The following is a 16,301-nucleotide window of genomic DNA, read 5'->3' as shown; positions in this document are numbered from 1 at the left end:
AAACGGGTGATTAAGTGATAGTTGGTTATTTAATTTCCATAATTAGTGGATTAGTGGTATAGTTAGTGGTAATGTTGCACTTAATACGTTTTCTTTAATAATAAGAGGAGTTTCATTCTAATTATGCCATTTAAATTCTTTCCATGGCCTGTCTTATAGCTTCCACCATCTTAATTTTGTAATTTATGTCGTGTTAATTCCATGACTCCTTATATTCTCATTTTGTGACTATAAGAGCATCTCCAATGGTCGGCTAGCGACCGACTAGCCGATTCTTCGCGCTGGCCGATCGGCTAGCCGAACCATTGGAGGCGGCAAGCGGCTAACCGGCGAGCCGATCGGCGTGGGCTGGCCGTGTAACACCCCGAATTGATGTCACAATTTAGTACCCCATTTTTTTTTTCTCAACAAATAGAAAAACTATAATATATGCATATATATTTACATAGGCCCAGTTCGTACAACTATTCACAAAAACACACGTACTTAGCAAAGGTGTAGAAAGAAGTAAAACTGTCCTAAATTGCATTCTACTCCTATACATGCCATGGCTAACCTATCTAGGGGGTTACTCACATGCAACCGTTCGCTAGTGACCCGACTTCAGTATCTGTACAGCAAAAGGGTTAACCCGATCACCTAGTCTGCAGGATAAAAAGAAGAATATGGAATGAGCTTCAACTAACTTAATAGTAACTCACCATTAAAGCATAAATTCTGAAGCTATACCGTACAATTTACGCAGTTGATAATAACTATCATAAGCCTTTTCATCCATACCAACATCATCATAATTATACATATTCTATCAGTCATAATCATAAATGACCTCATACAGTGGATAAGAGTGTAGTCCATGACAAATTTCATCACACCGAATATCAGCCTATACCCAATTAATCGAATATAAAGCACACGGAATAATTCCAACACTGCTAGCATCCCAACAAAGTCCAACACGTCACCGACATCCGCCAATGTATGTTCCTGCGTAAAATGGGAAAATTTGTAGAAATCATATAAGATCTTGCACTTAATGCCAAGATAAAAATCTACGGTGAGATAGATTGAGAAATCTAAGCTAATCTTTGAGAAGATTTTCCATAAGATTTACTGAGGAGATCATTTATTCCCATATCAAATAAAATCTTAAGGAAATAGATATAATAATTGCAAGTGGGACTACGTGGTAACTTCTTCATATCTATCACCAATCTTATACAGTATTTGCATTCACTACGAATCTAATTTCAGAGATTTCATAGAAAGAATGCAACATAAATTATTTTAGCCTATAAATAGAAACAAAGTTCCTTCTGCTCTCAATCACTTTCACATACTCTATCAAATAAAATACTATGAGGAGATAAAGTAATGTGCAAGTGGATAGTAGACATTTAATGCATAATCTCATTGCAAGATTTGTTCAGGAGATTGAGGGAGCAGATTATGCCAAGTAAGATATTAAATCCCTGCTAAAGATCTAAGCATATCAAATCAGAGATATGTACAAGCTAAGCTAGGCAAGGTAAATGTATATATATGGGAACGAGCTTTTCTTTTTCCAGCGTCACTTACAAAACAATAGGAACTCACTCCAAAACTTTCAACCATCCAAAGGAGAGAGAAGGAGTAAGAAAAGGGGGAGAGTTGCAAACAATTACAGGGTCAAGTCCCACAATCCAACAACACATTTTCCCACGTAATGAAGGTAAACTCCAAGCACTTTTCTTTTCTCAAAATTTGCATATAAGCATGTAGATCAAGAATAACAATTCTTCACTTTAGCTACCAAAACAACAAATAACAATTCTTCACAAAATAAGAACTTGTCTCGAGAGTATAAATCTGTCGGGACTCCGGCGACTAATCTTCGGCACCCTATCGACGACAGTAGCAGCCCCACAGCCCGATGCATCACTGATTTCACCCACCTTCAAAAATATACAAGTTTGAAACACCTAAACTTTAAATCAAAGATTAAATCTTTAGAAATTACACAGAAAGAAATAGGATAGAATTTCTCTAACTTACCTCTCAGGAGTCGGCGATGAGGCAGCGGCCGTCGGGGCGTCGGGAAACTGCTCTGGCAGTGCGAGGCGTGGGGAGGCCGGGGAACCGCCGCCCGTGCAGCGGCGGCGACAGATTCGAGATTCGAGAGAGAGAGGCGAGGGGGAGAAGAAATAGAGAGAGAGTTGAGGGAGAAAGGGAAAGAGACGTAAGGAGTATATATATATATAATTGGGCTAATTTCTAATTAATTCTTCTCAATTTGAATTAGTGTAAGAAGTATCCCTTTAGCCCACTGCCGATAATTTCATCTTGAGCTAAGTTCTATATATTAATTGGCCCATTTAGCTCTTGATTTATAAATTGATCCATGCTTTGTTTAGGCTAATTTAAATTATTTTGGCAGGACCAAAATATTTTGATAGAAGATAAAATCTCTGGAAGTAAATAAATAAAATTTCTCTTTAATTAGTTGTTTAAGACTTCTAATTAAATCCCAAAATTATAATGAAATGATTTGAAAATGAATTTCTAGAGAGAGTCATAAAAACCTAATAGAAGAGTAAGGCTTAAAGAAGGAGAACCATATAATAAGATGCATATCATAAAGTTATTATATATATATATATATATATCTATATAATATATATATTCTTGAAGCTGAAATTTAGCTTGTATTTTGTTTCTAAAAAGGAAGAACATACAGGAAGATAACTTTGAGAAACAGAGAATTACGAAAATCCTAGGAAGCAAAAACAAGGTGAACTTTTCTATCCTACATACTAATGTGGATAAAAATGCAAATTATTTTTGAAGTGATATTTTATGAAAAACTCGAACATATGTTCGTTGTTTATTTTAAATGATGTTGTCTTGCCAAAATGTTTTGTGTATGATGCCTATCTGTTTTGGCGTGAGGCCAAGTGAGTTGTGAATGATAATATGTGAATCGAATTCGGGTCCAAGTGAGGGTGGTGTCCCTACTCGGACTAGTGTACACAGGAGACCTATGGCCAGAGGGCAGGTCTGGTGACCGAGGAAGGTGGCCACCTTCCCGGCACAAGAATGTTGATGTGACCGTGAGAGAACACCATCTCTACGGCACAAGATTGTTAATGTGACCGTGAGAGAACACCATCTCTACGGCACAAGATGATCAGATATGGCAAAATACAGAAAGAAATGCACTGCAGTCGAAAAATGATTTTTAGTAAGCTCGGGTCTTTTTAATAAAATCCCTGAGTGTTACTGTGATAGTGGCTTGACAATATTTTCAAATGTATATTTGTATTTTCGGCAATGTGTTCACTGAGTACTTTTGTACTCAGCCCTGCATATATTTCTAAATGTGCAGGTTGAGCAGGGAAGTGGTGGATGAAGTGCTATTGAGACAATACATTTAATTCAGTCAGATTAGGACTCTCGGAGGTTCATGTCTCCATACATGGAACCGCGTTCATTTGCTTCCATTGTGCATCTTAAAAGACTCAAGTCTATTTTGTTCAAAACTCTGGTGTATTGAAATTTTTACAAACGATTACTCGAGTTTCATGATCGAGTATCTTTCCTTCTATGTATCAGCACTTGATTAGTCATGTCTCGCAACCAATGTTTGATTTTGTTTTTTTCCCTATTTCTTTCCCCGCTTCTTATACCCTCCCCCCGAGTCACGGTTCCCCGACTAGGCTATCCTTAGCAAGTGCGGTCGTGACAATTTAAGTCTAAAGTAGAATATTTATATTACCTCAAAATACAAAAAGTCTTGATATAGGAAGTGTCTTACTCCTTCACCTTCTCCTTCTCCTTCTCCATACTCGTATTAGCTCTTGAGGCAGTGTTACCTTTCAATATATATAAATTTCTTATCAGCACCAACACAAAACAATGTAAACATAAATAAAATTCTCCTTTCAAATTCTTGCTACAAATTATGTTATAAACTGGCTACAATAATTTAGCTTAATCACTCATTTTTGTCAAGCAATCTTTATTTAACATATAATAAACATGGTCCCAAACAAGCAACTTTAACTGTGAACATCTTTCATTCAAAAATATGCAAGATCCTCACATTCCTACTCGTCTAAAAGCTGCCCCAACTTTCCCATGCCAAAAATACAAACTTCTTCTTTGTTAAGGTATAAATTATGCTAAAAATGTTAATTATAAAGTCTCTCCAAAGTAGCATAACGATTTTCCTAAACCAAAATAAATAATTATAGGTTTTACAACATTCACACACACAAAGAGAGATCTTTCTATCTGTATCATCTCCCAACTATCTCTATGCAGTGAATTAGAAATCATGACAACTTTACACTTAATTTACCTAAATTCCAAATTGGGGAAGCACTTGATTATGAACCCTAGCTCTAGATTTAGAGAAGAAATTGGGTAAATTGGAGGTGCATGAGATTTTCTTACATAAATTAGAGCCAAGTCCAACCTAGACTTGCCGGAAAATGGCGATAACAACGCCGGAACCTGCCGGACAGCGGCGACTCAAAGAGGGGGAAAAACTGGATGGGAATCGGAGGCGTGAGGAATCGCTGGAGAGAGATTATCGTCTGTATGTATGTGTGTGAATGGCGGTGAGTGTATATGTGTGTGAATGGCGGTGGGTGGATGGGTTTTGGGGAAAATTCCCGTAAGTGGTATCAAAAGAGATCATAATCTCTTAATTCCAATTCATTTTCCTTTTTCTTTTATCTTACTTTCTAAATTTCAACCCCACACAACAATAACTACATGGAAACATATACTATTCACAACTTCTAATTATGTCTATTTATTTATTGCATTTTAACTAATTTAGAATTATATATATATATATATATATATATATATTTTCTTTTTATATTTTATTTCCTGGGTTATTACAGGCCGATTGGTGGGCCTTGGCCGATGCGCTAGCCGATCGGCCAGCGCCGATTTTTGTTTTTTTTTTTTTTTACAAACCTATATAAACGCGATTTTCGTTTCATTTTCATTTGTACCACTTGTTTTAACGAGTTTTCTCTCTCTCTAACTTTCATGTACAAAAGCATCATCGCACGATGAGTAACGCGGGTGGTAGCGGTGGTGGTAGTGGTGGTAGTGGTGGTAGTGGTGGGGATGCTGAGGAGTACGAACGGAGGATGAACGAGGTTATGAATGCCTACATGAACCGCGAGATGGAGCGGTACATGCGTAGGGTGGAACAGCAGGCGATACCTCGCCCTCCACCGGTTATCCACCGCCGAGCAGTGATTGATCGGGATCACGTAGCTGCACATCAGCGGCTATACGACGACTACTACTTTCGAGAACCCGCTGTTTCCCGCCAACATGTTCCGGCGGCGTTCTAGAATGCACAAGGAGTTGTTTATGCGCATCGTTGGGGCATTAGAGCGTCAATATCTGTGTTTCCGCTTCAGGCACGATGCGGCTGGCAGACCCGGCCACACCCCTATTCAAAAGTGCACGGCGGCAATCAGGCAGTTGGCCTACGGAGGCGCGGCAGACATGTGGGATGAGTACCTCCACATCGGTGAGTCGACAGCCCTGGAATGTCTGAAGAATTTCTGTGGGGGCGTGATAAACGTTTTCGGTGAGCAGACTCTTCAAGCCCTACTCCCGAAGATTGTCGAATTTGATGCAGATGCACGGGGAGAAGCATGGGTTCCCCGGGATGTTAGGCAAACATAGATTGTATGCATTAGGAGTGGAAGAACTGTCCGACTGGGCTGGAAGGGGGCCTACACGACCGGCTACAAGTCAAAGAATCCCACGATAATCCTCGAGGTCGTAGCTGATTACCGGCTGTGGATCCGGCATGCGTATTTTGGGGTAGCCGGGTCGAACAACGACCTCAACGTCCTGAACTCGTCTCCCCTCTTCAACGAGAAGTGCCGGGGCGTCGGTCCAGCCGTCTCATTTGTGGCAAACGGCAACCGGCATGATATGGGCTACTACTTGGCGGATGGGATATACCCTCGGTGGCCGGTCTTTGTGAAGACGATCAGGGAAACAAGTGATGAAAAGAAGGCCTACTTTGCGGAACGACAGGAGTCGGCGCGCAAGGACGTGGAGCGCGCATTTGGTGTGCTCCAGTCTCGATGGGCGGCAATTAAGGGTCCAACGCGTTTGTGGGATGTCGGATGCGTTTCCCAGATAATGTACACCTGCATTATCCTGCACAACATGATCGTCGAAGACGAAGGCGTACAACCGACTAGTTGGGTCAATGACGATGAAGTCGGTCCAAGCCACGGAACGGCCACCCCTAGTGTACGACGGGGGTACCTTTCGATGAAGCCGGCCGCCTCAAGGAATTTCCCAACATGCGCCAAGTGGATGCTCATATTCAACTCCAAAAGGATATAATTGAAGAGTTGTGGGCACGGAGGATTGCACGGCGATAGTTTTTTTTCTTTATTATGTACCTTTTTAAATGTAATTTTTTTTATCTATGTACCTTTTTTAAATGCAATTAATGAATTTTCCCGTATATGTCTCGTATATTTAATTCCGTAATTTAATCGTAATTTTAATTCCGTAAATGTATTATATTTTGAATTATTTTTATTGCGGCTGGCCTATGGTTGGCCTAAATCTGATGTGGCAGGTGGATTTTTTTAGTGTTGCTGACGTGGCAGAGGAGAGAATGGCTAGCCTATTGCTGGCCTATGTACCATTGCGGATGCTCTAAATGACATAGAATTGTAGATGAAATTACACAACTATAAAAGTATTTTCCCTTTTCTCAAACTCTCTACATTTTTAATGTGTATTATTAGGAGTAGGACTTCTGTATAATGTCTTTATACTTTTTGAAAACAAAACCTAATTGGTTTTCTAACTCTTAGATATGTTTCATGCTTTATAATGATGCAGGAGTTCAAGATTGGAGGGTTACAATTTATACTCTTCGGCCGTGCTCCCAAATACAGTTTTGAGTACTAGAGATGCTAGAGAAAGAACAAATAATTTCGTACTTTGTAGCAGACGGGGTGGCCCTCTTTGCTGCGGCCGTGCATGAACACGGCCTTTTCAAATTCTTCTTTGTGTTGTTTATGTTGTTCTCTTTGCAGGTCTTTATGGTGGAAGTGATTTATGTTTCGAAGTGTCGAACTTAATTATGTGATTTTCTTTTTCTTTTTTTCACGTATTATTGTGAAGTGTCGAATGTATAATTTTTTCATGTAGCACTCTATATGAATATTAGGTTGGTGGTAGCTCTTATTCATTTGTCTTTTCTGGACGTGGTATGGGTGGTAGCAGCTATACGGGAAGTAGGCGATGCGGGAATACTATTAGGGTATGCAACCAGTTTTTTTTTCCGGCTAAATGCATGCATATCGGTTGTATATTCCATGCTATTTTGTTGTATTTTGTTGATGATTTTTATCGATTTGGCTATTTTCTAATATATATTTATACATTATTTTTATTGACATGTGTTCGTGATTGATCTTTTGTAGTATAGATCTAAAAGTGATTTAAATGATATGTGATTTGTGTGCAATTTTTTGTTTATAAACTTATTTGGTTATATGAGTTCAGAACTTGAAATAATAATATTGTTTCTCATTCGATATATGTGTTTTTTTTTTCTTTGTTTAATTTTTTATTTTTTAATAATTATTTTTTATTTTATATATTTATGATTTCAGATTTCATACAATAATATTTTTATGAATTTATAAAATTATTTTACAATATAAAATAAGTTTAAATAAAAAAAAATGGGTCGTGCCTATCACGTGGATGATATTAGTTTTGGTTAAAGTAAAAGTTTTAAAAAGTGAAAAGTACTTATAACAATATTATATTTATGTCCAAGGACATTGGTGATAATTTTAAAAGGAATATGGATCGTGAATGTATTATTATTAATGATTGTGAAGGGACTGAAAAATGTAATTCTCTCCAATCTCCATCAAAATTAAAGGTTCTCTCGTTGCAATTCACCATCATCATCCTTCGTTAAGTAAACCCATTCCAGTGGGATTCATTCCTTGACCAAAACAAGAGGGGTACACATGCCCATTTGTCTTGTACTACTATAAATTACCCTAATTTATAATGCATATTTCATATTTTTATTATCAACCACGATTTTCAAAATAAAAGAAATCGCAAGAATAAAAAACGCAACCAGCTGCTAGCACACAGTCCCCATCCAATGACTGTCTACGTGCTAGCCAGCCACCCCAAGTTCATGAGATCAAGAGCAATATATACAGCTTCTTCAACTTTTGAGATAAAAAAAATGGTCACTATTACAGGCATCCCACGAATGTAACTGGAAAAGGTCGATAATGGCAGGTCTCATAACTTCAATCTGAGGCACCAGGAAGTAACTTGGTGCTAGTCGTACCAAATTTCCTACTTGCCGAAGAAATAACTCTCGATGGAGATATAACTTCAGCAAAGGATAGGTTATAAGAATCCGTACCTAGGCGGCTTTGCAGCCACCCTTTGCTTCCGGAGAAGCCATCAGTCACAATCCAGGTATTCTTGAACCCAAGTTTCGTCAAGGTTTTAGCAACTGTTTTAGCCGACTCACAGTACCTGATATATGTTGCACACGAGAGTGAAAAATGAGAAAATTTTAGCTTCGCATAGGCACAAGCAAGACACAGTGTAATCCATGTGCTTGTACTTAGTGGGTTTTTGGCTAAGCTGATAAGATGTTTCAAGGTTTATAAGATGAAGTGTTTCAAGAGAAAAAAAGTTATCAATGTGTTTAAATAGTCGTACGTGTTAAAATGCCAAACACCCTCAAAGTGTTAAAAGCTTATAAGTTCAGCCAAACACCCAAGCCTTAACGGAAGTCAAAATGCCAACTGAAAACAGAGGAGAACTCACGAGTCCAATATCACAATGTTGGAACCTTTATTGATCTTCTTAAGATAAGAGATCTTCAGTGCCACCAACTCAGCTTCTACTTTCTTCACATTCCTGACAAGACTTCTGACCTTATTGGGTAGTTCTTCTAATCTGAAAAAGTCAACAGTGATACATATTCTGTTATAGGTCAAATGCCTCACAAAGCCGTCTAAAGGACTCAAGTACTGGAAAATGCAGTGCAGACTCATTGTGTATTGTGTGCTTGTCCACGTCCCTCATTTTGACGTCAGACTTTATGTATTAAATAATCTACATTTCTAGATTACCTTCCTTATTATTTGAGTGTTAGTTGATTTTCAGATGACTAATGACCAACAGACTCCCCGACACTAATCGAAAAACTTTTGACCCTTAATGGACACCTATATCTGCTGAGAGAGAACAGTACAGGTTTGTGGGTACAGAACTAATAAACCTTTGTCTCGGCTGATTGAAAATGCAGTACCCACCCTGCTCGGCTGATTGTGGGTACAGAACAGTACAGGTTTGTGGGTACAGAACTAGTAAACCTTTGCGGGCTTATCGGGTGCGGGCTTATCGGGCTGAAATTTTATCGGGTTCTAAAATTTCAACCCTAACCCTAAACCTTCGGGTTTCGGGCTAGCCCAGCGGGCTAATCGGATTTTTAAGCAAATAATTAAAATTAACACTTATATAACTTTTAAAAATGTTATATTTATATTCTATAATAAATTATTATATAAAAAATAAAATATAAGTCAATATATAAGAAAAGTAATATATTAAAAATCTAAAATATTCATGACATAATCTAAGATTGCATAACAAAAAATTAAAGATAAACTGTTTAGTGTTCAACCACAAGTTCTAAAAAAAGTCCATGTTTCAAAATAAATCTAAATATTTGAATGACATTCTTCCAAGTCGATAAGCTTTGACACTTTAGCTTGATCATTAGCTTCCTCATCATCTTCAGAATCTCCATCTTCTATTAACAAAATTACAATGTTAACATAAAATAAAATATAGTTTGAAAGTTTAGAATTTTATAACAAAAAGTAAATCTTACCATCAGGATACCCATGCAACCAATTACGTGTGCATATAAAAGCTTGCACTTTTTCGGAAAGGAGTCTGTTTCGGTATTTGTTTAAGACATGTGCTCCAATGCTAAAGGAAGATTCGGATGCTACCGTTGTTATAGGAATACTAAGCACGTCACACGCCATCCTAGCAAGTACTCCAAAACGGGATGACTTCTCTTTCCAATACTTAAGCAAATCGATTTCAGCATCTTCATCCATCGGGGGGTCTTCCAAATACACATCCAATGCTGACTTTGTATCAGAAGTTAGTCCTTTGTAACTCTTATATCCCTATAGCAATAACATTAAAATGTAAGTAAAAAAGATAAAATGAAATTACTTTAGATACAAATATAACAAATATTTAAAGAAAATAAGATAACTTATAGGCTGCAGCAAGTACATCAAATATTTAAAGAAAATAAGATTACTTACAGCAAGTACTCTTGGTTTCATTCTCAATGCTTTCCTTCCCCCTCCTTCCATGAATTTAGATTCTCCACCTTCAGAATTAGAACTTCCACTAGATTGAGGAATTTTAATCGAAGATGCATCAACACTTTTTTTCTTGTACTCATCGTACAGATCATACATTTTCATCTTCAACCTATTGACTTTGTCCTCACTTGAAAGAGGATCAAGTGTTGAGTAACAATACTCCACAAGTTTTAACTTCATTCTTGGATCAAACACGGCTCCCATGGAGAGAATGTCGCTATAATCTTCCCAATATTTCTCGAACTTTGATTTCATCAAAAGAGACATAGACCTTACCACTTCATCATGACTTTTAGAATTCATCTCCAACAATTGAGCAATATTCCATACTTCCATAAAATACAGGTTGGAAGTAGGATAGGATGTAGCAGAAAATAAATTAGTTATTTCATAAAATGGCTCCAAGAATTCACTCATAACTTTTCCTCTTTCCCACTCTTCCTCTGTTGGGCAATGTTTATAATCTGAATCATCACATTCAAGCATAGAAAATACCCGTTGATATTTAATTCCACTGACAAGCATCAAATACGTGGAATTCCAACGTGTAGGCACATCCATGCACAATGAAGTAGTAAATTCAATATCAACTTTTCGTGCACATTCCTTAAACTTGATCATTCTCGCTTCTGATGCTTTTACATATTTGATACTTGCTCTAATTTTATCTAAAGCATCACTAGCTACTTTCAAACCTTTTTGTACGATAAGATTCAGGATATGTGCACAACATCTCACATGAAAATATTCCCCATTGCACAATAATGAGTTTTGCAACTGAAGTCTTGTTTTCAACAATTTCACCATGGAATTATTAGCAGAAGCATTATCCAAAGTCAGAGAAAAGACTTTCCTATTTATGTTCCAATCCACCAAAATGTCAGAAATCTTTTGAGCTAATTCAGCTCCATTATGTGGAGGAGGCATTGAACAAAATGCAAGTATTTTGCTATTCAATTTACATGTTTCATCCACAAAATGTGCAGTCAAACAAATATATCCCGAATTAGTACAAGCAGTCCAAATATCAGAAGTAAAGCACAACATTCCAGGAAGACTACTCAATCTTATCTTCAATTTTTTCCTTTCGGATTCATACAACTTCATCACATCCGAGGCATGTGTATTTCTAGAGATAAACCTCATATCCGGGTTCAAATACTTCAAAAAAACTCGCATTTCGCTATATTCAACCCACTTTAATGGAAGATTATGTGCAACTGATACTTTAATCATCAATTCTCGGCATATTTTTGGGTCTATCACATTATCCTTACCCTTTAACTTGCCATCATGATTAATAAGCATAGCACCCACATCTCCAAAATTCGGTTTCTTCTTACAAACCAACATATGGCGACTAAAAGTGGAAGTTCCCATTTTCGTACCTTCATATTTCCATCTTTGAAGACAATGATTGCACTTGACATTCTTCCCATTTTTGTCGGGTTCTTCATTTGTAAAGTTATTCCAAACATCAGAAGTCTTTAGTCTCTTCTTAGGCTTGGAATCACCTGGAGTCTCCACATTTTCAGTATTAATTGTTGGAGAAGAATCTTCCATTCTTAACAATTATAAATCTGCATTATAAATATAAATATTATTAGCATTGATTAATCACTAATAAAATAATCATGTATAAGTATAACCAATATATAAACTAACTAAAATGCCTCTGTTTTGCATCGGCTGTAATCAATAATCACCTATATTTGTTTAGTATAGAGTTCTAAAACACATACTATATAAAGTGAATGCTATCAATATTTAATTAAAAAATGTGGATTTAGTAATGAAGCAACTAATCAAACAGTAGCTAAAAAACAAAAGCGATACATTATTCATTAAACAAATCCGGTAAGTTAGGGTTTTAACAAAAAAGTGCAAATCCAATTTTTAAATCTAACAAAAAAATTCACTTTTGCAGGATATATAAGAATATACGGAAAGGATAGAACTTTTAAAAATACTGTAGAAATTAAATTATCAAACATATTTATATAAACACAGACATGCATTGATACACAAATAAATAAAAAGAAAGAGAAGGGGGAGATTAGAGAGCGCACCAAATGAAACTTGAAAGAGGAGTTAGATGGTGGCGGTGAAACTGTGAAAGCACCTGATCAAACTTGAAAGTGAAGTGAGACGGACTGGAGGTGAAACCGTGAAAGTGAATTTAGGATGTTGAGAATATTGTGGGATCCAGAAAGTGAAAGTGGAAACGTCATTTAAAAAAATAATAATAAATTTTAAGTGGAAGACTAAGAGTCATATTGATACCAGGCATTTAATATAATAATTTATAAGGTTTTTATATAACCCGACGGGCTGACCCGGTAGCCCGTCGGGCCAGCCCGATAGAACCCGATAGCCCTATAGGGCTAGCCCGTTAAGCCCGATTCATTATCGGGTTTATATTTCTCGACCCTAACCCTGTAATTTTGGCGGGTTTTTCGGGCCAGCCCATCGGGTTCGGGCTGCTCGGCTGATTGTGGGTACAGAACAGTACAGGTTTGTGGGTACAGAACTAGTAAACCTTTGTCTCGGCTGATTGAAAATGCAGTACCCACCCTGCTCCCTTTCAATCAAGAGGAAAGAGTATAGAATGGATAACTATTTATTCGGTCCAGAACTATGACCCCCCTCCCCAGCAGGTTACTAAATCTTTTGCATTGGAGATCATTCTTAGCTAGTAAAAGAAAACAGATGAGAATAAGGAGTCTCTACTACAAGTCTGGGCATGTCTGAGTTTCTGTACAAAGATAGTAGCACTAATAATGCAGAATGGTAATAACAAAGACTGCTCTTACGGGATTGATATCAAATTGTTTTTAGCACTGGAGGGAAGACGAGGAACCCCAGCCTTGTTTTTATCCTTCTCTGAACGTATATCAACCAAAATGTAGTTCTTTGCGGACATCAGATCCAAGGTTTGAGCAGGAGAAAGGAAACCTAGAGAGTAGTATCAAATACCAAAATGAAAGACACTGATTAAGTATATAAAAATAAGAAAATAAAAAATAAGATAAATTCTACTTTTGAGCCATGTTTTAATCTCTTGCATTACACTTTATGGATATTCGATTCTGACGTTGTTTTCTAGCAATAACTGTCATGATTATGTAAAGAATGTCATCAGAATATCATGCAAATTTGGTAAGCATTAAACATTTTGAATTTGATACTGTTACAAGTCTCAAGTAGAATCATGTCACAACTTAAATGTTGAAGAAACGATGCAACTGCTAATTTAAAGTGTGCATAAATTCTAGAGCTACTGAAAACATCATCAGATTATCAAATTATCTAGTGAGCCATGAGAAAATAAACATAGCACAAATAGGTTTTGAAAATGCACAGGCACTTCTGCATTGTCAGATGATATTTTAGTATAGCAGAATTCTAACTAAAGTATAGGCAACCTACCCTGGTAGCCCCGAAGGTTAAAGGAAATGGCAGAGAGGACAGGAGGGAGTAAGAAATATGCGATGACTAATGCACCACCAGTTGCCAAAATTACAACAGGTTCTGCTGCTGATATGGTTTGAACAGTGGAAGTGGCAATCGGTTTGGCCTCATCAATCACCTTTGTAGTTTGCTGAGCTGCATCAGCAACTGTCTGCACATAAATGGTGAGTACTGAGCATGCATTGCTAGTAAATGAGAAGTACTGAGGCATATATTATAATATATGAGTATAGCTGACAGAACTCCCATGACTTTTTGGCAAAGCAAAATATGTAGGTCAGTAGGTGTACAATCTATGTTAGGTTTTTAAAAAAAATCACCAAAATATTAGTCCTGAATAATACTCAATTGCTCAAGAGATTGCCCGAAATTAAAGTCTTTGGTCGTGGACTTTTACTTTCTTGATTCAATACTCAATTTGTTTTCCAAGACAAATATATGAGGCTAATATTCTTGATTAAACACAAAATGTGAAATAATTTAACAAGTTAAACAATATTCTACATTACTAAACTAAAATTGATAAAACCAATAACATTCGGTCCCCAAGGAAACATAGGGAATTCATTTACCTCCCCCCTCCCCTCAAATTTATGTAATCATCCGTCCTAATCCAGTATTTTGCCCCTCATTGGATGAAAACAAACTTAAAGAGTAATATTTGTCATAGTTAGATACATAAGCCTCTAGTTTTATAAAAAACCTTTGGATGGGATGTTGTGCATGGTAATATGATTTATCTGGCAGAGCGAACCACAGATAATTCTCAACATGCAATGATGCTATAAGATAACAAAATATTAAAGAAATGATTTGTTAGTTATTTTATGTAATTCAATCTTGCATGATTTGTACTTAAGACAAATGAAACACCTTAGCTGCAGTCATGACTGGTTCAGTGTCGAAGCCTGAACTCTGCATAGCTTCTTGAGCTTTCTTAGTAGCCTCTGAGACCACTGGAGAAGCTATCTTCACAGCCTGTTCTCCAGCTTGCTTTAATATAGGAACCGCTGCATCCAAGCCAGGCTTCACTGCCCCAAACAATTCCCCTGCGCCGCTCAACAAACTCCCGCCCACTTCTCCAATTTTATCAATTGCAGACTCCACCTGAGCAGATGATTAATAAGATCGCAATGCTTTAGTTTCCCTCCTCAAAAATAAACAACCATATTAAACTAAAAAAGAAGCCAAAATCCTCTAAGCATATCCCCAAATCTTTTTAAAATTTCCTCTATTGTCACACAAGTAATTCAATTTGCAGAGTAAATTCAGCAAACTATAAGTCAATGTTAGGAATTGGAGCAGAATGACTTTCAGAATTTGTAGATAATACTCAGAAAACTAATATAAACACACGCAAAATCCAAATTTATCACCTCAAAATACTTAAAGAAGAAAATTGAGCAAATTGAGCAAACAAATAAGCAATGCTAGAAATCCGGAGCCAAACGAATTTCAGAATTTGAGTTAACACTCAGAAACTAACACAGCAGGAGAAAAACTCCACATTAATATCCAAATGTGTGCGAGATCGTAGATTTAGAACTTAATGGAAGCAGCGATCAAAATATCAATACTGATTACCTGAGTGAGAGAAGAAACAATTTGCTCCTTGGGGAGAATTTCAGCTCTGGAGGCATCAGGAGCCGCAAAGAGAGCAAAGAGAGGCAAAACAGCAGCGGGTGGGACGGAGAGTGAGGCCGGTGCCAATTGATGCGGCCTCGAAGATGATATCTTGAGTTTGGAGGGAACAGAGACGGTCTTGGGAGGCGGAGAGGAGAGTGGCGGCGAAGGTGGCAGAGAGGGCGGACGCGCGGTGGAAGTAACTCTGAGAGCCATCACCTTCTTCAGCCACCACTCTCTCACTGCTATTTTTTTGGTTTGGTTGGTGTGAGTTTGTTAAGAGCAGTGAGTGTGAGTGATAAGAGATGGGAATTTTGTCGACGGAATTTCAGCCGTTGGGTGCATTGTTTTGCTTCATTCAACCACTTGATGACACGTGGATATTAGATCATGCTATCTTTAATCACTCATTCACTCGACTGCTAATCCAAATTCAACTGTTTTTTGAGATCATATTAACCCCAAACTCAATTCATTAATGAGCTCCATTCTCATTTACAATATGGCCCCGCGTTATCTCTACTTACTAGTTACTAGTTACAATTATTATTGTATTCATAATAAAAGCTATCCGCAACCCTAATTTTTTGAGGACAAAGACTAGATATTGAGGCTCAGATAATCAGCCAAATAAAGAGTTAAAACCATGAGACTAATGAAAAACACTCCAAAATAGCGAACATTTATTCATTCATAATCATTGTTGAGCTTGGATAAAATTTACAGTATATTATTACTCTTGTCCCATCATAAGCGCCT

General features: G+C 37.2%; 1 protein-coding gene and 1 long non-coding RNA gene across 6 annotated transcripts; both read right to left on the bottom strand.

The window, feature by feature from the left end:
* Nucleotides 1–412: 412 nt before the first annotated feature.
* Nucleotides 413–2,588, bottom strand: LOC125189146. 5 transcript variants are annotated; one of them, XR_007170833.1, is made up of 4 exons: nucleotides 2,035–2,588; nucleotides 1,579–1,934; nucleotides 830–987; nucleotides 413–644 (listed from the first exon to the last, which is right to left on the bottom strand). It is a non-coding gene; the product is annotated as an uncharacterized LOC125189146 (long non-coding RNA). The 5 variants fall into 5 exon arrangements; XR_007170834.1 differs by having other exon boundaries at nucleotides 837–987; XR_007170832.1 differs by having other exon boundaries at nucleotides 893–987; nucleotides 2,035–2,581.
* Nucleotides 2,589–8,136: 5,548 nt separating this feature from the next.
* Nucleotides 8,137–15,831, bottom strand: LOC125190511 (calcium sensing receptor, chloroplastic). The gene is made up of 6 exons (XM_048087834.1): nucleotides 15,504–15,831; nucleotides 14,793–15,026; nucleotides 13,878–14,070; nucleotides 13,262–13,403; nucleotides 8,863–8,994; nucleotides 8,137–8,565 (listed from the first exon to the last, which is right to left on the bottom strand). Exons 1-6 carry the CDS (start codon nucleotides 15,756–15,758, stop codon nucleotides 8,331–8,333), a joined length of 1,191 nt encoding a protein of 396 aa, XP_047943791.1. The 5' UTR covers nucleotides 15,759–15,831; the 3' UTR covers nucleotides 8,137–8,330.
* Between the last annotated feature and the right edge of the window lie 470 nt (nucleotides 15,832–16,301).

Source organism: Salvia hispanica, chromosome 5, assembly GCF_023119035.1.
Source record: "Salvia hispanica cultivar TCC Black 2014 chromosome 5, UniMelb_Shisp_WGS_1.0, whole genome shotgun sequence".
Classification (NCBI taxonomy): Eukaryota; Viridiplantae; Streptophyta; class Magnoliopsida; order Lamiales; family Lamiaceae; genus Salvia; species Salvia hispanica.
Note: the sequence above shows the minus strand (reverse complement) of the source record. Positions and strands in the feature narration are given on the sequence as shown.